The sequence below is a fragment of the Oncorhynchus mykiss genome, chromosome 3 (assembly GCF_013265735.2).
Source record: "Oncorhynchus mykiss isolate Arlee chromosome 3, USDA_OmykA_1.1, whole genome shotgun sequence".
Classification (NCBI taxonomy): domain Eukaryota; kingdom Metazoa; phylum Chordata; class Actinopteri; order Salmoniformes; family Salmonidae; genus Oncorhynchus; species Oncorhynchus mykiss.
The window spans coordinates 84,902,394-84,924,588 of NC_048567.1; the positions used below are offsets into that span (position 1 = coordinate 84,902,394).

Sequence of the window (22,195 nt, forward strand, 5' to 3'; positions counted from 1 at the left end):
AGCCAAGCTGAGCTGTACCGGGCAGGCCAAGTTAACCATACTTCTGCTCATAGCGTACGGATTAACCTTAGCTGCTGGAAACGTGCTGGAAAGGACAATGTAAAAAGACAACAAGGAAGCCAGGACAGTACGGTCGGGATCTTCAGGATAGTGGAAAAAAAACAACAAGGAAGCCAGCACAGTACTGTCAGGCTCTTTAGGATAGTGGTAGTAGCTATGTGTTAATGGAGATCAGGAGTAGTAGATACAGTTGAAGTCGGAAGTTTACATACACTTAATTTGGAGTCATTAAAACTAGTTTTTCAACCACTCCACACATTTCTTGTTAACAAACTATAGTTTTGGCAAGTCGATTAGGACATCTACTTTATGCATGACAAGTCATTTTTCCAATTGATTACAGAGATTTAATTTATAATTCACTGTATCACAATTCCAGTGGGTCAGAAGTTTACATACACTAAGTTGACTGTGCCTTTAAACAGCTTGGAAAATTCCAGAAAATTATGTCATGGCATTAGAAGCTTCTGATCGGTGTGAAAAGTGGAAATCAATCCCAGAACAACAGCAAAGGACCATGTGAAGATGCTGGAGGAAACAGGTACAACAGTATCTATATCCACAGTAAAATGAGTCCTATATCGACATAACCTGAAAAGCCATTCAACAAGGAAGAAGCCACTGCTCCAAAACCGCCATAAAAAAGCCAGACAAGGATTTGCAACTGCACATGGGGATAAAGATCGTAGTTTTTGGAGAAATGTCCTCTGGTCTGTTGAAACAAAAATAGAACTGTTTGGCCATAATGACCATCGTTATGTTTGGAGGAAAAAGGGGGAGGCTTGCAAGCTGAAGAACACCATCCCAACCGTGAAGCACGGGGGTGGAAGCATCATGTTGTGGCGGTGCTTTGCTGCAGGAGGGACTGGTGCACTTCACAAAATAGATGGCATTATGAGGTAGGAAAATTATGTGGATATATTGAAGCAACATCTCAAGACATCAGTCAGGAAGTTAAAGCTTGGTCGCAGATGGGTCTTCTAAATGGACAATGACCCAAAGCATACTTCCAAAGTTGTGGCAAAATGGCTTAAGGACAACAAAGTCAAGGTATTGGAGTGGCCATCACAAAGCCCTGATCTCAATCCAATAGAAAATGTGTGGGCAGAACCGAAAAGGCATGCATGAGCAAAGAGGCCTACAAACCTGACTCAGTTACACCAGCTCTGTCAGGAGGAATGGGCCAACATTCACCCAATTTATTGTGGGAAGCTTGTGGAAGGCTACCTGAAACGTTTGACCCAAATTAAACAATTTAAAGGCAATGCTACCAAATACTAATTGAGTGTATGTAAACTTCTGACCCACTGGGAATGTGATGAAAGAAATAAAAGCTGAAAGAAATAATTCTCTACTATTATTCTGACATTCCACATTCTTAAAATAAAGTGGTGATCCTAACTGACCTAAGAATTTTTACTAGGATTAAATGTCAGGAATAAAAAAACAAAAACGCATTTGGCTAAGGTATATGTAAACTTCCGACTTCAACTGTAGGTGATCAATGCGCTTGGTGACCCAGATCAGACCAGGCCTACAGTAGGAGTATGTCGCAACAATAATGATGAGTGAGAAAGTTACAGAGGGTCAAAGATCATATCCCCAAGACATGCTAACCTCTCACCATTACCAATAACAGGGGAGGTTAGCATGTCTTGGGATTATGATCTAACCTCTCACCATTACCAATAACAGGGGAGGTTAGCATGTCTTGGAATTATGATCTAACCTCTCACCATTACAAATAACAGGGGAGGTTAGCATGTCTTGGGATTATGATCTAACCTCTCACCATTACCAATAACAGGGGAGGTTAGCATGTCTTGGAATTATGATCTAACCTCTCACCATTACCAATAACAGGGGAGGTTAGCATGTCTTGGAATTATGATCTTTGACCCTCTGTAACTTTGTCACTCATCATTATTCCCGATTCATTACATTAATGTAGAAGTGTTTAGAAACATATTATATTCTTATTTACAATAAAAGTGACTCCAAAATGACACATTATATTATTTCCCAATTCATTACTATTGGGAAAAAATAATCTGAAACAGGTTGTAGAGTGACAGCTTGATGTAGTTATTGCGTGCTAGGAATATGGAACCAAATACTAAACTAAAAGAGTATTGAAGGATTTATTTTCTACAGTCATTATTGGTGATCTTTATCAAGAGCTGTGAACTAGAGGGGTTGGTAATGATGGTACAGTCCAGTCAATGCAGCACCATCAACAGGCCTTACATCACACATCAGTAATACAGCAGAACAAATATCACTTCTGTCCTTAAAAGTGAAAAGACTAGTCAACTGAAAACCGGCCAATACAGCATCAACTGATGACAGATGTATAATTTTCTATAAGGAAATCGTCTGGTAAAGGAGACGAGGAGTTTGACCGCAACAGGGAAGACTGTGGGAACATCCCAAAGTGCACCATATTACCTACATAGTGTCCTTCTTCCCTATGGGCCCTGGTCAAAAGTAGTACACTATAGAGGGAATAGGGTGCCATTTGGGACTCAAAACCCTTTTGTGTCTTTGTGGCTGTTAAGAGTATAGAGCAGCTCTACAGGGTCACAATAACATGAAGAATCAGAACCAAGCTACAGACAGAATCAGAACCAAGCTACAGAGACACACAGAATCAGAACCAAGCTACAAACAGAATCAGAACCAAGCTACACACAGAATCAGAACCAAGCTACACACAGAATCAGAACCAAGCTACAGAGAGAATCAGAACCAAGCTACTGAGACAGACAGAGAAGCTCCAAACCAACTAAAACACAATGCAGCCAACAGTCATCAGCCACACCACATCCAGATATACAGTGTTGTGATTGTATTGTAGTGAGTCTGTCTGTGCGAAACCTTGTCGGAGCGAAACCACCTTGTTCGTCCTCACTGGTGTCTCAGCATGGTGGAGTTGAGGCAGGGCTGAACCCTGGTCCTCTATTCCCTATATAGTGCACTACTTATACCGCCTGTCACTATGGTAGCAATGACCCAGTGTTGTGGGATCTGTCTGTTGTTCACTACCATTCTGTTCTACCTCAGCGTGTTCCATATTCACCTGCCACTCCACCACCTGGTTAGCTGGTCCTAGTTCTGTCTGTCAGAGTTCAGGTCTATGGTTCCTACCCTGGCTCCACTCTGTAAGGTTAGAGTTAGCAGGGTCAGGGTTCAGGTCTGCCTCAACTCCACAATGCTGAGACACCAGTGAGGACGAACAAGGAGGCAGATATTATGTTCAGGTAGAGAGCGTTAGAACCTCTTGTGTCCTCACCACAAGCCAGGAGAATTCAACACATTCACAGCTTCACATAGACACTATTCTTCTGATGGAATAACAAGGGAACAAGGAGAATTCAACACATTCACAGCTTCACATAGAGACACTATTCTTCTGATGGAATAACAAGGTAACATGGAACATCTTTAAACAGTGTTGCCTGGAAGCTAAAATTCTAAATGTAAGAGGTCCATAGTACAGTCTATGTAGGAACAGTATGTAGGAGCAGAACAGTATGTAGGAACAGTATGTAGGAACAGAACAGCATGTTGGAACAGCATGTAGGTACAGTATGTAGGAACAGTATGTAGGAGCAGAACAGTATGTTGGAACAGCATGTAGGAACAGTATGTAGGAACAGAACAGCATGTAGGAACAGTATGTAGGAGCAGAACAGTATGTAGGAACAGTATGTAGGAACAGAACAGCATGTTGGAACAGCATGTAGGAACAGTATGTAGGAACAGAACAGTATGTAGGAACAGTATGTAGGAGCAGAACAGTATGTAGGAACAGAACAGCATGTAGGAACAGAACAGTATGTAGGAACAGTATGTAGGAGCAGAACAGTATGTAGGAGCAGAACAGCATGTAGGAGCAGAACAGCATGTAGGAACAGAACAGCATGTAGGAACAGAACAGCATGTAGGAACAGAACAGCATGTAGGAACAGAACAGTATGTAGGAACAGTATGTAGGAGCAGAACAGTATGTAGGAACAGAACAGTATGTAGGAACAGAACAGTATGTAGGAACAGAACAGCATGTAGGAACAGAACAGTATGTAGGAACAGTATGTAGGAACAGTATGTAGGAACAGAACAGCATGTAGGAACAGTATGTAGGAGCAGAACAGTATGTAGGAACAGAACAGCATGTAGGAACAGAACAGTATGTAGGAACAGTATGTAGGAACAGAACAGTATGTAGGAACAGAACAGTATGTAGGAACAGTATGTAGGAACAGAACAGTATGTAGGAACAGAACAGCATGTAGGAACAGTATGTAGGAGCAGAACAGTATGTAGGAGCAGAACAGCATGTAGGAGCAGAACAGCATGTAGGAACAGAACAGCATGTAGGAACAGAACAGCATGTAGGAACAGAACAGCATGTAGGAACAGAACAGCATGTAGGAACAGTATGCAGGAACAGCATGTTGAAGCAAGAATAGTATGTAGGAACAGAACAGCATGTTGGAACAGAACAGCATGTTGGAGGAGAACAGTATGTACGAACAGCATGTTGGAATAGAACAGCATGTTGGAGCAGAACAGCATGTTGGAGCAGAACAGCATGTTGGAGCAGAACAGCATGTTGGAACAGAACAGCATGTTGGAACAGAACAGCATGTTGGAGGAGAACAGTATGTTGGAATAGAACAGCATGTTGGAATAGAACAGCATGTTGGAGCAGAACAGCATGTTGGAGCAGAACAGCATGTTGGAGCAGAACAGCATGTTGGAGCAGAACAGCATGTTGGAGCAGAACAGCATGTTGGAATAGAACAGCATGTTAGAGCAGAATAGCATGTTGGAGCAGAACAGCATGTACGAACAGCATGTTGGAATAGAACAGCATGTTGGAGCAGAACAGCATGTACGAACAGCATGTTGGAGCAGAACAGCATGTTGGAGCAGAACAGCATGTTGGAGCAGAACAGCATGTAGAAACATTACAGTATGTAGGAACAGAACAGCATGTAGGAACAGAACAGCATGTTGGAGCAGAACAGCATATTGGAACAGAACAGCATATAGGAACAGAACAGTATGTAGGAACAGCATGTTGGAACAGAACAGTATGTAGGAACATAACAGTATCTTGGAGCAGAACAGTATGTAGGAACAGAACAGTATCTTGGAGCAGAACAGTATGTAGGAACAGAACAGTATGTACGAACAGAACAGTATGTAGGAACAGAACAGCATGTTGGAGCAGAACAGCATGTTGGAGCAGAACAGCATGTTGGAACAGCAGTATTACTGTTGGTACAGTGATTTCCTATTGTCACTGTGTCTAAATTGGGAGCCGTGTCAGATGACTGGTCTGACGTCAGTAGAGTCTGATGTCAAGAGGTTCTGTTTCTATTGGTCCTGTTTCCTGTGAGGCCAGTCAAGAGGTTCTGTTTCTATTGGTCCTGTTTCCTGTGAGGCCAGTCAAGAGGTTCTGTTTCTATTGGTCCTGTTTCCAGTGAGGCCAGTCAAGAGGTTATGTTTCTATTGGTCCTGTTTCCAGTGAGGCCAGTCAAGAGGTTCTGTTTCTATTGGTCCTGTTTCCAGTGAGGCCAGTCAAGAGGTTATGTTTCTATTGGTCCTGTTTCCAGTGAGGCCAGTCAAGAGGTTCTGTTTCTATTGGTCCTGTTTCCAGTGAGGCCAGTCAAGAGGTTCTGTTTCTATTGGTCCTGTTTCCTGTGAGGCCAGTCAAGAGGTTCTGTTTCTATTGGTCCTGTTTCCTGTGAGACCAGTCAAGAGGTTCTGTTTCTCCAGCACGTCAGTCTTTCTGTAGTTCAGTCATGTAGCTGCACATCAGCAAACATCCTCAACTTCTTGTCCTCTACTTTGAAAGTCTGTTTTCAATACAGCATCACAAGACAAAATTATCAGGAAATTCAATTTTCTTTGATTAAACAACCTTATCAATAGTTTGGAAATGATTAACTTAATAACAGAAATCCAAATAATATACAGTACCATTCAAAAGTTAGGACACACCGACTCATTCAAGGGTTTTTTCTTTATTTTAATTATTTTCTACATTGTAGAATCATAAAGAACACCAACACTATGAAATAACACATATGGAATCATGTAGTAACCAAATCAAAATATATTTTAGATTCTTCAAAGTAGCCGCCTTGATGACAGCTTTGCACACTCTTGGCATTCTCTCAACCAGCTTCATGGGGTGGCAGGGTAGCTTAGTGGTTAGAGTGTTGGACTAGTAACCGAAAGGTTGCAAGTTCAAATCCCCGAGCTACAAATCTGTCGTTATGCCCCTGAACCCACGGTTCCTAGGCCGTCATTGAAAATAAGAATTTGTTCTTAACTGACTTGCCTAGTTAAATAAAGGTATAATACAAATAAATGAGGTAGTCACCTGGAATGCATTCCAATTAACAGTTGTGCCTTGTTAAAAAATAATAATTTGTGGAATTTCTTTCCTCCTTAATGCATTTGAGCCAATCAGTTGTGTTGTGACACGGTAGGATTGTTATATAGAAGATAACCCTATTTAGTAAAAGACCAAGTCCAAGAACAGCTCAAATAAGCAAAGAAAAACGACAGTCCATCATTACCTTAAAACATGAAGGTCAGTCAAGATCTTTGAAAGTTTCTTCAAGTGCAGTTGCAAAAACCATCAAGCGTTATGAGAAACTGGCTCTCAGAGGACCGCCACAGGAAAAGAAGACCCAGAGTTACCTCTGCTGCAGAGTCCAGTTCATTAGAGTTAACAGCCCAAATAAATGTTTCACATCTCAACCGAATTGAGAAAAGCAGCCAACTCAGCATATGTGGGAACTCCTTCAAGACTGTTGAAAAAGCATTCCAGGTGAAGGTGGTTGAGAGAATGCCAAGAGCCTGCAAAGCTGTCATCAAGGGTGGCTACTTTGAAGAATCTAAAATATATTTTGATTTATTTCACACTTTTTTGGTTACTACATGATTCCATGTGTTATTTCATAGTTTTGATGTCTTCACTATTATTCTACAATGTAGAAAATAGTAGAAATAAAGAAAAACCCTTGAATGAGTAGGTGTTCTGAAACTTTGACTTGTACTGTAGATATTTTCTGTATAATGACAAAAACATACATCAAGTTTATGGACTAAAACCTAGAGAATCACGTTTTGGTCTCATTTTCTTTTTGGCTCTAAAATCATGGTAATTGAAGAAAGAAAACATTCACACAGCGACTGTCTGAGTTGTGATTATCACATTTCCATGTTAGTCATTTAGCAGACTCTCTGATCCTGAGCCACTACAGTAGCGAGTCATTTAACAGACTCTCTGATCCAGAGTCACTACAGTAGCGAGTCATTTAGCACTCTCTGATCCAGAGTCACTACAGTAGCGAGTCATTTAGCAGACTCTCTGATCCAGAGCCACTACAGTAGCGAGTCATTTAGCAGACTCTCTGATCCTGAGCCACTACAGTAGCGAGTCATTTAACAGACTCTCTGATCCAGAGTCACTACAGTAGTGAGTCATTTAGCAGACTCTCTGATCCAGAGCCACTACAGTAGTGAGTCATTTAGCAGACTCTGATCCAGAGCCACTACAGTAGTGAGTCATTTAGCAGACTCTCTGATCCAGAGCCACTACAGTAGTGAGTCATTTAACAGGCTCTCTGATCCAGAGCCACTACAGTAGTGAGTCATTTAACAGACTCTCTGATCCAGAGCCACTACAGTAGTGAGTCATTTAGCAGACGCTCTGATCCAGAGCCACTACAGTAGTGAGTCATTTAGCAGACTCTCTGATCCAGAGCACTAATGAGTGCATACATTTTTCATACTTTTTTGAACTGGTCCCCCATGGGAAATGAAACTCAACTCTGGCGTGACAAGCGCCATGCTCTACCAACTAAGCCACCAAACATTCTCCAACCATAGACCCAGATGTTCTCCATAAAAACAACAAAAACAAGAGTCAGTAGAGATCAGACACTACAGGGTTCCAGCCTATAGATCAGACACTACAGGGTTCCAGTCTATAGATGAGACACTACAGGGTTCCAGCCTATAGATGAGACACTACAGGGTTGCAGCCTATAGATGAGACACTACAGGGTTCCAGCCTATAGGTGAGACACTACAGGGTTCCAGCCTATAGGTGAGACACTACAGGGTTCCAGCCTATAGGTGAGACACTACAGGGTTCCAGCCTATAGGTGAGACACTACAGGGTTCCAGCCTATAGGTGAGACACTACAGGGTTCCAGCCTATAGATCAGACACTACAGGGTTGCAGCCTATAGGTGAGACACTACAGGGTTCCAGCCTATAGGTGAGACACTACAGGGTTCCAGCCTATAGGTGAGACACTACAGGGTTCCAGCCTATAGGTGAGACACTACAGGGTTCCAGCCTATAGATCAGACACTACAGGGTTGCAGCCTATAGGTGAGACACTACAGGGTTCCAGCCTATAGATCAGACACTACAGGGTTCCAGCCTATAGATGAGACACTACAGGGTTCCAGCCTATAGATGAGACACTACAGGGTTCCAGTCTATAGATGAGACACTACAGGGTTCCAGTCTATAGATGAGACACTACAGGGTTCCAGTCTATAGATGAGACACTACAGGGTTGCAGCCTATAGGTGAGACACTACAGGGTTCCAGTCTATAGATGAGACACTACAGGGTTCCAGTCTATAGATGAGACACTACAGGGTTCCAGCCTATAGATGAGACACTACAGGGTTGCAGCCTATAGATGAGACACTACAGGGTTCCAGCCTATAGATCAGACACTACAGGGTTGCAGCCTATAGATGAGACACTACAGGGTTCCAGTCTATAGATGAGACACTACAGGGTTCCAGTCTATAGATGAGACACTACAGGGTTCCAGCCTATAGATGAGACACTACAGGGTTCCAGTCTATAGGTGAGACACTACAGGGTTCCAGTCTATAGATGAGACACTACAGGGTTCCAGTCTATAGATGAGACACTACAGGGTTCCAGCCTATAGATGAGACACTACAGGGTTGCAGCCTATAGATGAGACACTACAGGGTTCCAGTCTATAGATGAGACACTACAGGGTTCCAGTCTATAGATGAGACACTACAGGGTTCCAGCCTATAGATGAGACACTACAGGGTTGCAGCCTATAGATGAGACACTACAGGGTTCCAGCCTATAGATCAGACACTACAGGGTTGCAGCCTATAGATGAGACACTACAGGGTTCCAGTCTATAGGTGAGACACTACAGGGTTCCAGCCTATAGATGAGACACTACAGGGTTGCAGCCTATAGATGAGACACTACAGGGTTCCAGTCTATAGATGAGACACTACAGGGTTCCAGTCTATAGATGAGACACTACAGGGTTCCAGCCTATAGATGAGACACTACAGGGTTCCAGCCTATAGATGAGACACTACAGGGTTCCAGTCTATAGATGAGACACTACAGGGTTCCAGTCTATAGATGAGACACTACAGGGTTCCAGCCTATAGATGAGACACTACAGGGTTGCAGCCTATAGGTGAGACACTACAGGGTTCCAGTCTATAGATGAGACACTACAGGGTTCCAGTCTATAGATGAGACACTACAGGGTTCCAGTCTATAGATGAGACACTACAGGGTTCCAGCCTATAGATGAGACACTACAGGGTTGCAGCCTATAGGTGAGACACTACAGGGTTCCAGTCTATAGATGAGACACTACAGGGTTCCAGTCTATAGATGAGACACTACAGGGTTCCAGTCTATAGATGAGACACTACAGGGTTCCAGTCTATAGATGAACAACAACAAATTGTAGCTAGTCTGTTATTATTGCTGATTCAATACAACACAGAATGCTACAGCTTCAGTCATTAAATTAATCTAATTGTCTAATGGTGTGTTGTCCTGTTGCTGTCTAATGGTGTGTTGTCCTGCTGCTGTCTAATGGTGTTGTCCTACTGCTGTCTAATGGTGTTGCCCTACTGCTGTCTAATGGTGTGTTGTCCTACTGCTGTCTAATGGTGTTGCCCTACTGCTGTCTAATGGTGTTGTCCTGCTGCTGTCTAATGGTGTGTTGTCCTACTGCTGTCTAATGGTGTGTTGTCCTGCTGCTGTCTAATGGTGTTGTCCTGCTGCTGTCTAATGGTGTTGTCCTGCTGCTGTCTAATGGTGTGTTGCTGTCTAATGGTGTGTTGTCCTACTGCTGTCTAATGGTGTGTTGTCCTACTGCTGTCTAATGGTGTGTTGTCCTACTGCTGTCTAATGGTGTGTTGTCCTACTGCTGTCTAATGGTGTGTTGTCCTACTGCTGTCTAATGGTGTGTTGTCCTACTGCTGTCTAATGGTGTGTTGTCCTGCTGCTGTCTAATGGTGTGTTGTCCTGCTGCTGTCTAATGGTGTGTTGTCCTGCTGCTGTCTAATGGTGTGTTGTCCTGCTGCTGTCTAATGGTGTGTTGTCCTGCTGCTGTCTAATGGTGTTGTCCTGCTGCTGTCTAATGGTGTTGTCCTGCTGCTGTCTAATGGTGTTTCCCTGCTGCTAAGTGTGTTGCCCTACTGCTGTCTAATGGTGTTGTCCTACTGCTGTCTAATGGTGTTGCCCTACTGCTGTCTAATGGTGTTGCCCTACTGCTGTCTAATGGTGTTGCCCTACTGCTGTCTAATGGTGTGTTGTCCTACTGCTGTGTGATGGTGTTGTCCTACTGCTGTCTAATGGTGTGTCGTCCTACTGCTGTCTAATGGTGTGTCGTCCTGCTGCTGTCTAATGGTGTGTCGTCCTGCTGCTGTCTAATGGTGTGTCGTCCTGCTGCTGTCTAATGGTGTTGTCCTGCTGCTGTCTAATGGTGTGTTGTCCTACTGCTGTCTAATGGTGTTGTCCTGCTGCTGTCTAATGGTGTTGTCCTGCTGCTGTCTAATGGTGTTGCCCTACTGCTGTCTAATGGTGTGTTGTCCTACTGCTGTCTAATGGTGTGTTGTCCTACTGCTGTCTAATGGTGTGTTGTCCTACTGCTGTCTAATGGTGTGTTGTCCTACTGCTGTCTAATGGTGTGTTGCCCTACTGCTGTCTAATGGTGTGTTGTCCTACTGCTGTCTAATGGTGTGTTGCCCTACTGCTGTCTAATGGTGTGTTGTCCTACTGCTGTCTAATGGTGTTGTCCTACTGCTGTCTAATGGTGTTGTCCTGCTGCTGTCTAATGGTGTTGTCCTACTGCTGTCTAATGGTGTTGTCCTGCTGCTGTCTAATGGTGTTGTCCTGCTGCTGTCTAATGGTGTGTTGTCCTACTGCTGTCTAATGGTGTGTTGTCCTACTGCTGTCTAATGGTGTGTTGTCCTACTGCTGTCTAATGGTGTTGTCCTGCTGCTGTCTAATGGGGTGTTGTCCTACTCCTGTCTAATGGTATGTTTCTGTGGGTCTCTGCCTGTCACAGAGGTGGAATGGTGTGTTTCTGTGGGTCTCTGCCTGTCACAGAGGTGGAATGGTGTGTTTCTGTGGGTCTCTGCCTGTCACAGAGGTGGAATGGTGTGTTTCTGTGGGTCTCTGCCTATCACAGAGGTGGAATGGTGTGTTTCTGTGGGTCTCTGCCTGTCACAGAGGTGGAATGGTGTGTTTCTGTGGGTCTCTGCCTGTCACAGAGGTGGAATGGTGTGTTTCTGTGGGTCTCTGCCTGTCACAGAGGTGGAATGGTGTGTTTGTGGCTTTGTCTGTCAGAGGTGGAATGGTGTGTTCCTTCAGGGAGACCCAGACCCAGGATAGCAGTAGGACAGAACCCTAACTCTAGGTAGTGGAAGTCTGGTCAGATGACTGACTATACACTCCCATTCTCAGTTAAGTTTCAAATAGATTGACTATGTATACAATTGAACACGAAGACAAAAGCCCTCTGCTATTTGTCAAAACATTAGTCTCGCTCTCTACAGGGTAGAAGACCCTGGGCTTAGTGGCCATTCAACCAAACAGGGGGTGGGCTTCAGCCATACAGGGGGTGGGCTTCAGCCATACAGGGGGTGGGCTTCAGCCAAACGGGGTGGGGTTCCAGTCGGAACAATAGGAAACAGAGACCGACTGCTGGGTGTGAGATGTGTGTGTGTGTGTGTGTGTGTTATATATATATATATATATATATATATACATATATATATATATATATATACACACACACCTGTATATATATGCATGTATTAATTTGTGTGTCTATATGTGTGTGCGCGAGTCTACCTCCACACCAGTTCCCGCCCTGCCAGGCCCCCCCGCCAACCCCACCAGGCTAGGCTACACCTGTGATATGATCTGCATGTTGAAGCTGGGGGAGCGGGACTGCTTGGTGAGGGGCGCTCCCGAGGAGAGTAGCTCCTGGTTCTCCTCAGGCCGGGCCAGCACCTCCTCCTGCAGGCTGATGGTGGAGTAGCGGTGGGTCCCTCCTCCCCCCACGCTGGCACCCAGCCCTCCCAGAGCCCCCTCCAGCCCCCCAGAACCTCCCAGAGCCCTCCCCAGGCTGCTAATGCTGCCGTTCAGGTTCATGTTCACACCTTCATACAACGACTTGGAGGAGGCGGAGCTGGCTGTTCGGACCAGTGTGCCGGGGGAGGGGCTGGGGCAGGGGCCAGGGAAGGACTGCTGCTTCTTGATTGGGCTGAGCTCGATGTCGATGGTGTCCATGGTGACGGGGGGAGGAGCAGGGGAAGGGGTCTGTGTTTGCTGACGTCGTCTCAGAGCTGCTGTGGGAGTGGCCACCACGGCGGAGAACAGCTCCCTGCGACTCTCCGCCACCCTCTCTCTCTGCCTCTCCTTCTCCCTCCATCTCTCCAGCTCTCTCTCCTTCTCCCTCGCTCTCTCCTGGTCTTTCATCTTCTCCATCTCCTTCTCCCTATGCATCAGCTCCCGCTCTCTCTCTCGGGACAGTCTGGCAGTGACAGTCTTCTTGACGCTGCTGCTCTTCTGACTACCCCCCCGGGGCCCGGGGCCCCCAGGCTTGGTGGCGCTGGGCTGGCTGCTGTTGGAAGCCCCTGAGGAGAAACCCTCGTCTGGGTCGTTGAGGTTGAATGACTCCTCACCTACACTCATCCCATCAGCATCTGGAGAGACAGACAGAAAACAGTATGAGAAAATAAAGTGATTAAAAACAGACAGAATACAGGATGAGAGAATGAAGCTTTAAAAACAGACAGAAAACAGGATGAGAAAATGAAGCTTTAAAAACAGACAGAAAACAGGATGAGAGAATGAAGTGATGGAGACAGAGACCGCTGAAGCAGGATGAACTGGAAGGAACAGACCAGGGCTGCAAAATTCCAGTAAATTTTCCCCAAAATTCCCAGGTTTCCCATAAATTCCAGCAAAAACATACCCGGAATCCTCCAACCAGGATTTCTGGAAAACCAGGGAATTTGGGGAAAGTGACAGGAATTTTGCAACCCTAGAACAGACATTTTGTCTCCACTAGAAACCTGCTATAAGGTGTCACAGTGGAGACAGTCTATGCAGGCTGACTATGTTGTCATGATGTCTGGCTGAGGTACAGCATCTCTGGATTATCCATCAATAACAAACAGATCAGCCACAGCTGGATGAATGGAGACACTAAAGACCATATCCAATCTGCCCTCCAAAGAAAGAAGAGAAAGAGAGAAAACAGAAGAGAGAAGACAGAAGAGAAGAGGACAAGCACATGACAAGAACACAAGCAACACGCTCTTTTGTTGCACTTCGTGATTCAACCCTTAGCTCTTATAAAAGACCTGTCAAACCACAACTGCATGGCTCTGTGGCTGGAAAATGGCTTACAGAGGGCTCTGTGGCTGGAAAATGGCTTACAGAGGGCTCGGTGGCTACAAAATGGCTTACAGAGGGCTTAGTGGCTGGCTGGCATATGGCTTACAGAGGGTTCTGTGGCTGGCTGCCATATGGCTTACAAAGGGTTCTGTGGCTGGCTGCCAAATGACTTACAGAGGGCTCAGTGGCTGGCTGGCTGGCATATGGCTTACAGAGGGCTCAGTGGCTGGCTGGCTGGCATATGGCTTACAGAGGGCTCTGTGGCTGGCTGGCTGGCATATGGCTTACAAAGGGCTCAGTGGCTGGCTGGCAATGGCTTTACAGAGGGCTCAGTGACTGGCAAATGGCTTGCAGAGGGCTTAGTGGCTGGCTGGCTGGCTGGCAAATGGCTTACAGAGGGCTCTGTGGCTGACTGGCTGGTTGGCTGGCTGGCATATGACTTACAGAGGGCTCTGTGGCTGGCTGGCAAATGGCTTACAGAGGGCTCAGTGGCTGGCTGGCTGGCATATGGCTTACAGAGGGTTCTGTGGCTGGCTGGCAATGGTTGACAGAGGGCTCAGTGGCTGGCAACTGGCTTACAGAGGGCTCAGTGGCTGGCAACTGGCTTACAGAGGGCTCAGTGGCTGGCAACTGGCTTACAGAGGGCTCTGTGGCTGGTTGGCAGGCATACAGCTTACAGGGGGCTCTGTGTTTTGCTGGTTGGATGGCATATGGATACAGAGTACTCTGTGGATGGCTGGTTGGCATATGGCTTACAGAGGGCTCTATGGCTGACTGTCTGGCATATGGCTTACAGAGGGCTCTGTGGCTGGCAACTGGCTTACAGAGGGCTCAGTGGCTGGCAACTGGCTTACAGAGGGCTCAGTGGCTGGCAACTGGCTTACAGAGGGCTCAGTGGCTGGCTGGCTGGAATATGGCTTACAAAGGGGTCTGTGGCTGGCAAATGGCTTACAGAGGGCTCTGTGGCTGGTTGGCAGGCATACAGCTTATAGGGGGGTCTGTGTCTGGCTGGTTGGATGGTATATGGATACAGAGTACTCTGTGGATGGCTGGTTGGCATATGGCTTACAGAGGGCTCTATGGCTGACTGTCTGGCATATGGCTTACAGAGGGCTCTGTGGCTGGTTGGCTGGCATATGGCTTACAGAGGACTCTGTGGCAGGATGACATATGGCTTACAGACGGTTCTTTGGATGACTGGCATATGGCTTACAGAGGGCTCTGTGGCTGACTGGCTGGTTGGCTGGCTGGCATATGACTTACAAAGGGTTCTGTGGCTGGCTGCCAAATGACTTACAGAGGGCTCAGTGGCTGGCTGGTTGGCATATGGCTTACAGAGGGCTCTATGGCTGACTGTCTGGCATATGGCTTACAGAGGGCTCTGTGGCTGGCAACTGGCTTACAGAGGGCTCAGTGGCTGGCAACTGGCTTACAGAGGGCTCAGTGGCTGGCTGGCTGGAATATGGCTTACAAAGGGGTCTGTGGCTGGCAAATGGCTTACAGAGGGCTCTGTGGCTGGTTGGCAGGCATACAGCTTATAGGGGGGTCTGTGTCTGGCTGGTTGGATGGTATATGGATACAGAGTACTCTGTGGATGGCTGGTTGGCATATGGCTTACAGAGGGCTCTATGGCTGACTGTCTGGCATATGGCTTAAAGAGGGCTCTGTGGCTGGTTGGCTGGCATATGGCTTACAGAGGACTCTGTGGCAGGATGACATATGGCTTACAGACGGTTCTTTGGATGACTGGCATATGGCTTGCAGAGGGCTCTGTGGCTGGCCGACTGGCATATGGCTACAAAAGGCTCTGTAGCTGACTGGCATATGGCTTACAGAGGGCTCTGTGGCTGGCATATGGCTTACAGAAGGCTCTGTGGCTGGCTGGCATATGGCTTACAGAGGGCTCAGTGGCTGGCTGGCGTATGGCTTGCAGAGGGCCCTGTGGCTGGCTGGCTGGCATATGACTTGCAGAGGGCTCAGTGGCTAGCCAATGGCTTACAGAGAGCTCAGTGGCTGGCTGGCTGGCATATGGCTTACAGAGGGCTCAGTGGCTAGCCAATGGCTTACAGAGGGCTCAGTGGCTAGCCAATGGCTTACAGAGGGCTCAGTGGCTAGCCAATGGCTTACAGAGGGCTCAGTGGCTAGCCAATGGCTTACAGAGGGCTCAGTGGCTAGCCAATGGCTTACAGAGGGCTCAATGGCTGGCAAATGGCTTACAGAGGGCTCAGTGGCTGCCACATCGCTTACAGAGGGCTCAGTGGCTGGCTGGCAATGGCTGACAGAGGGCTCTGTGGCTGGCATATGGCTTACAGAGGGCTCAGTGGCTAGCCAATGGCTTACAGAGGGCTCAGTGGCTAGCCAATGGCTTACAGAGGGCTCAGTGGCTAGCCAATGGCTTACAGAGGGCTCAGTGGCTAGCCAATGGCTTACAGAGGGCTCAGTGGCTAGCCAATGGCTTACAGAGGGCTCAATGGCTGGCAAATGGCTTACAGAGGGCTCAGTGGCTGCCACATCGCTTACAGAGGGCTCAGTGGCTGGCTGGCAATGGCTGACAGAGGGCTCTGTGGCTGGCAAATGGCTTACAGAGGGTCTGTGGCTGGCTGGCATATGGCTTACAGAGGGTCTGTGGCTGGCTGGCATATGGCTTACAGACGGTTCTTTGGATGACTGGCATATGGCTTGCAGAGGGCTCTGCGGCTGGCATATGGCTACAAAAGGCTCTGAAGCTGACTGGCATATGGCTTACATAGGGCTCTGTGGCTGGCATATGGCTTACAGAAGGCTCTGTGGCTGGTTGGCAGGCATACAGCTTACATGGGGCTCTGTGTCTGGCTGGTTGGATGGCATATGGATACAGAGTACTCTGTGGCTGGCCGGCTGGCATATGGCTACAAAAGGCTCTGTAGCTGACTGGCATATGGCTTACAGAGGGCTCTGTGGCTGGCATATGGCTTACAGAGGGCTCTGTGGCTGGCTGGCGTATGGCTTGCAGAGGGCCCTGTGGCTGGCTGGCTGGCATATGACTCAAAGAAGGCTCTATGGCTGGCAAATGGCTTAAAGAGGGCTCTGTGGCTGGCAAATGGCTTACAGAGGGTCTGTGGCTGGCTGGCATATAGCTTACAGAGGCCTCTGTGGCTGGCTGGCAAATGGCTTACAGAGGGCTCAGTGGCTGGCAAATGGCTTACAGAGGGTCTGTGGCTGGCTGGCATATAGCTTACAGAGGCCTCTGTGGCTGGCTGGCAAATGGCTTACAGAGGGCTCTGTGGCTGGTTGGTTGGCAGGTATACGGATTAGAGAGGGCTCTGTGGCTGGTTGGCAGGCATATGGCTTACAGAGGGCTCTGTGATTGGCTGGCAGGCATATGGCTTACAGAAGGCTCTGTAGCTGACTGGCATATGGCTTACAGAGGGCTCTGTGGCTGGCTGGCTGGCTGGCTGGTTTGCATATGGCTTACAGAGGGCTCTGTGGCTGGCTGGAGTATGGCTGGCAGAGGGCCCTGTGGCTGGCTGGCTGGCATATGACTCTGCGGCTGGCAAATGGCTTACAGAGGGCTCTGTGGCTGGCAAATGGCTAACAGAGGGTCTGTGGCTGGCTGGCTGGCATATGTTTTACAGAGGGCTCTGTGGCTGGCTGGCTGGCATATGGCTTACAGAGGGCTCTGTGGCTGGCCGGCTGGCATATGGCTTACAGAGGGCTCTGTGGCTGGTTGGCTGGGATATGGATTACAGAGGGCTGAGGCTGGCTGATTGGATGGCATATGGCTTACAGAGGGCTCTGTGATTGGCTGGCAGGCATATGGCTTACAGATGGTTCTGTGGCTGACTGGCATATGGCTTGCAGAGGCTCTGTGGCTGGCCGGCTGGCATATGGCTTACAGAAGGCTCTGTGGCTGACTGGCATATGGATACAGAGTACTCTGTGGGCTGGCTGGCTTGCTGGTTGGCATATGGCTTACAGAGGGCTCTGTGGCTGACTGGCATATGGCTTGCAGAGGCTCTGCGGCTGGCTGGCTGGCATATGGATACAGAGTACTCTGTGGCTGGCTGGCTGGTTGGCATATGGCTTGCAGAGGGGCCTGTGGCTGGCTGGCATATGACTCGCAGAGGGCTCTGTGGCTGGCAAATGGCTTACAGAGGGCTCTGTGGCTGGCTGAATGGCTAACAGAGGGTCTGTGGCTGGCTGCATATGGCTTACAGAGGGCTCTGTGGCTGGCTGGCTGGCTGGCGTATGGATAAAGAGAGCTCTGTGGCTGGCTTGCATTTGGCTTACAGAGGGCTCTATGGCTGGTTGTCTGGCAAATGGCTTACAGAGGGGTTTGTGGATGGCTGGTGTATGGCTTGCAGAGGGCTCTGTAGCTGGGCAGCAGGCATAATGCTTACAGAGGGCTCTGTAGCTGGCTAGCATATGGCTTACAGAGGGCTCTGTTGGCTGACATATGGCTTGCAGAGGGCACTGTGGCTGGCTTGTTTGGCTGCCTGGCACATGGTTTACAGAGGGCTCTGTGGCTGGCTGGCATACGGCTTACAGAGAGCTCTGATGCTACCTGGCTGGCTTGCATATGGCTACAGAGGGCTCTATGGCTGTCTGGTATATGGCTTACAGAGGGCTTTGTGGCTGGCATATGGCTTACAGAGGGCTTTGTGGATGGCTGGTGTATGGCTTGCAGAGGGCTCTGTAGCTGGCTGGCATATGGCTTACAGAGTACTCTGTGGCTGGCTGGCTGGCTGGTTGGCATATGGCTTACAGAGGGCTCTGTGGCTGACTGTCTGGCATATGGCTTACAGAGGGCTCTGTGGCTGGCATATGGCTTACAGAGGGCTCTGTGGATGACTGGCATATGGCTTGCAGAGGGCTCTGTGGCTGGTCGGCTGGCATATGGCTTGCAGAGGGTTACGTGGCTGGCTGGCTGGCAATGGCTGACAGAGGGCTCAGTGGCTGGCAACTGGCTTACAGAGGGCTTAGTGGCTGGCAACTGGCTTACAGAGGGCTCAGTGGCTGGCAACTCGCTTACAGAGGGCTCTGTGGCTGGCTGGCTGGCATATGGCTTACAGAGGGCTCTGTGGCTGGCTGCATATGGCTTACAGAGGGCTCTGTGGCTGGCTGGCTGGCTGGCGTATGGATAAAGAGAGCTCTGTGGCTGGCTTGCATTTGGCTTACAGAGGGCTCTATGGCTGGTTGTCTGGCAAATGGCTTACAGAGGGGTTTGTGGATGGCTGGTGTATGGCTTGCAGAGGGCTCTGTAGCTGGGCAGCAGGCATAATGCTTACAGAGGGCTCTGTAGCTGGCTAGCATATGGCTTACAGAGGGCTCTGTTGGCTGACATATGGCTTGCAGAGGGCACTGTGGCTGGCTTGTTTGGCTGCCTGGCACATGGTTTACAGAGGGCTCTGTGGCTGGCTGGCATACGGCTTACAGAGAGCTCTGATGCTACCTGGCTGGCTTGCATATGGCTACAGAGGGCTCTATGGCTGTCTGGTATATGGCTTACAGAGGGCTTTGTGGCTGGCATATGGCTTACAGAGGGCTTTGTGGATGGCTGGTGTATGGCTTGCAGAGGGCTCTGTAGCTGGCTGGCATATGGCTTACAGAGTACTCTGTGGCTGGCTGGCTGGCTGGTTGGCATATGGCTTACAGAGGGCTCTGTGGCTGACTGTCTGGCATATGGCTTACAGAGGGCTCTGTGGCTGGCATATGGCTTACAGAGGGCTCTGTGGATGACTGGCATATGGCTTGCAGAGGGCTCTGTGGCTGGTCGGCTGGCATATGGCTTGCAGAGGGTTACGTGGCTGGCTGGCTGGCAATGGCTGACAGAGGGCTCAGTGGCTGGCAACTGGCTTACAGAGGGCTTAGTGGCTGGCAACTGGCTTACAGAGGGCTCAGTGGCTGGCAACTCGCTTACAGAGGGCTCTGTGGCTGGCTGGCTGGCATATGGCTTACAGAGGGCTCTGTGGCTGGCTGGCTGGCATATGGCTTACAGGGGGCTCTGTGGCTGGCTGGCATATGGCTCTGTGGCTGGCTGGCTGGCTTATGGGTTATAGAGGGTTCTGTGGCTGGCTGGCTGGCATATGGCTTACAGACGGCTCAGTGGCTGGCTGGCTGGCATATGGCTTACCATATGGCATATGATATGGTATATGCCAGCCAGCCAGCCACTGAGCCCTCTGTAAGCCAGTTGCCAGCCACTGAGCCATCGGTAAGCCAGTTGCCAGCCACTGAGCCCTCTGTAAGCCAGTTGCCAGCCACTGAGCCCTCTGTCAGCCATTGCCAACCAGCCACAGAACCCTCTGTAAGCCATATGCCAGCCAGCCACTGAGCCCTCTGTAAGCGATATGGCTAGCCACTGAGCCCTCTGTAAGCGATATGGCTAGCCACTGAGCCCTCTGTAAGCCATTGGCTAGCCACTGAGCCCTCTGTAAGCCATTGGCTAGCCACTGAGCCCTCTGTAAGCCATTGGCTAGCCACTGAGCCCTCTGTAAGCCATTGGCTAGCCACTGAGCCCTCTGTAAGCCATTGGCTAGCCACTGAGCCCTCTGTAAGCCATTGGCTAGCCACTGAGCCCTCTGTAAGCCATTGGCTAGCCACTGAGCCCTCTGTAAGCCATTGGCTAGCCACTGAGCCCTCTGTAAGCCATTGGCTAGCCACTGAGCCCTCTGTAAGCCATTGGCTAGCCACTGAGCCCTCTGTAAGCCATTGGCTAGCCACTGAGCCCTCTGTAAGCCATTGGCTAGCCACTGAGCCCTCTGTAAGCCATTGGCTAGCCACTGAGCCCTCTGTAAGCCATTGGCTAGCCACTGAGCCCTCTGTAAGCCATTGGCTAGCCACTGAGCCCTCTGTAAGCCATTGGCTAGCCACTGAGCCCTCTGTAAGCCATTGGCTAGCCACTGAGCCCTCTGTAAGCCATTGGCTAGCCACTGAGCCCTCTGTAAGCCATTGGCTAGCCACTGAGCCCTCTGTAAGCCATTGGCTAGCCACTGAGCCCTCTGTAAGCCATTGGCTAGCCACTGAGCCCTCTGTAAGCCATTGGCTAGCCACTGAGCCCTCTGTAAGCCATATGCCAGCCAGCCAGCCACTGAGCCCTCTGTAAGCCATTGGCTAGCCACTGAGCCCTCTGTAAGCCATATGCCAGCCAGCCAGCCACTGAGCCCTCTGTAAGCCATATGCCAGCCAGCCAGCCACAGAACCCTCTGTAAGCCATATGCCAGCGGGCTTTGTGGCTGGATGGCTGGCATGTGGCTTACAGAGGGCTCAGTGGCTGGCTGGCTGGCATATGGCTTACAGAGGGCTCAGTGGCTAGCCAATGGCTTACAGAGGGCTCAGTGGCTGCCATATGGCTTACAGAGGGCTCAGTGGCTGGCTGGCATATGGCTTACAGAGGGTTCTGTGGCTGGTTGGCAATGGCTGACAGAGGGCTCAGTGGCTGGCAACTGGCTGACAGAGGGCTCAGTGGCTGGCAACTGGCTTACAGAGGGCTCAGTGGCTGGCTGGCTGGAATATGGCTTACAAAGGGGTCTGTGGCTGGCAAATGGCTTACAGAGGGCTCTGTGGCTGGTTGGTTGGATGGCATATGGATACAGAGTACGCTGTGGATGGCTGGTTGACATTTGGCTTACAGAGGGCTCTGTGGCTGGTTGGCTGGCATATGGCTTACAGAGGGTTCTGTGGCTGGCTGGCTGGCATATGGCTTACAGAGGGCTCTGTGGCTGGTTGGCTGGCATATGGCTTACAGAGGGTTCTGTGGCTGGCTGGGTGGCATATGGCTTACAGAGGGTTCCGTGGCTGGCTGGCTGGCATATGGCTTACAGAGGGCTCAGTTGCTGGCTGGCTGGCATATGGCTTACAGAGGGCTCTGTGGCTGGCTGGCTGGCATATGGCTTACAGAGGGCTCAGTGGCTGGCAAATGGCTTGCAGAGGGCTTAGTGGCTGGCTGGCTGGCTGGTTGGTTGGCTGGCTGGCATATGGCTTACAGAGGGCTCTATGGCTGACTGGCTGGCTGGCATATGACTTACAGAGGGTTCTGTGGCTGGCTGGCAAATGGCTTACAGAGGGCTCGGTGGCTGGCTGGCTGGCATATGGCTTACAGAGGGCTCTGTGGCTGGCTGGCTGGCATATGGCTTACAGAGGGCTCTGTGGCTGGCTGGCATATGGCTTACAGAGGGTTCCGTGGCTGGCTGGCTGGCATATGGCTTACAGAGGGCTCAGTGGCTGGCTGGCTGGCATATGGCTTACAGAGGGCTCTGTGGCTGGCTGGCATATGGCTTACAGAGGGCTCAGTGGCTGGCTGGCAATGGCTTACAGAGGGCTCAGTGGCTGGCAAATGGCTTGCAGAGGGCTTAGTGGCTGGCTGGCTGGCAAATGGCTAACAGAGGGCTCTGTGGCT

At 49.4% G+C, this 22,195-nt stretch overlaps 2 protein-coding genes across 4 annotated transcripts in view; both read right to left on the reverse strand.

The window, feature by feature from the left end:
* Positions 1-1,944: 1,944 nt before the first annotated feature.
* Positions 1,945-5,483, reverse strand: LOC118964339. 3 transcript variants are annotated; one of them, XM_036975374.1, is made up of 2 exons: positions 3,816-5,483; positions 1,945-3,758 (listed from the first exon to the last, which is right to left on the reverse strand). In XM_036975374.1, the coding sequence occupies exons 1-2, from the start codon at positions 4,514-4,516 to the stop codon at positions 3,452-3,454; spliced, it is 1,008 nt and encodes a 335-aa protein (XP_036831269.1). In that variant the 5' UTR covers positions 4,517-5,483; the 3' UTR covers positions 1,945-3,451. The 3 variants fall into 3 exon arrangements, with proteins under 3 accessions (XP_036831269.1, XP_036831270.1, XP_036831268.1); XM_036975375.1 differs by having other exon boundaries at positions 1,945-3,696; positions 3,790-5,483; XM_036975373.1 differs by having other exon boundaries at positions 1,945-3,626; positions 3,684-5,483.
* Positions 5,484-10,158: 4,675 nt separating this feature from the next.
* Positions 10,159-22,195, reverse strand: part of LOC110520668 (protein FAM126B-like) — a 150,267-nt gene continuing 138,230 nt past the window's right edge. The window contains exon 12 of the mRNA XM_036975376.1: positions 10,159-13,121. Coding sequence (XP_036831271.1) covers positions 12,319-13,121 — 803 coding nt within the window. The 3' untranslated portion in view covers positions 10,159-12,318. The remainder of the gene's footprint in view (positions 13,122-22,195) is intronic.

What these genes read in the sequence shown, in the direction of transcription:
- LOC118964339 (XM_036975374.1), bottom strand. Translation starts at nt 4,516, where the DNA reads ATGCTGTTCCTGCATACTGTTCCTACATGCTGTTCTGTTCCTACATGC. An exon ending in ACATACTGTTCTGTTCCTAC is followed by an intron (nt 3,759 to 3,815) that starts ATACTGTTCCTA and finishes TACTGTTCCTAC; the next exon opens with ATACTGTTCTGCTCCTACAT.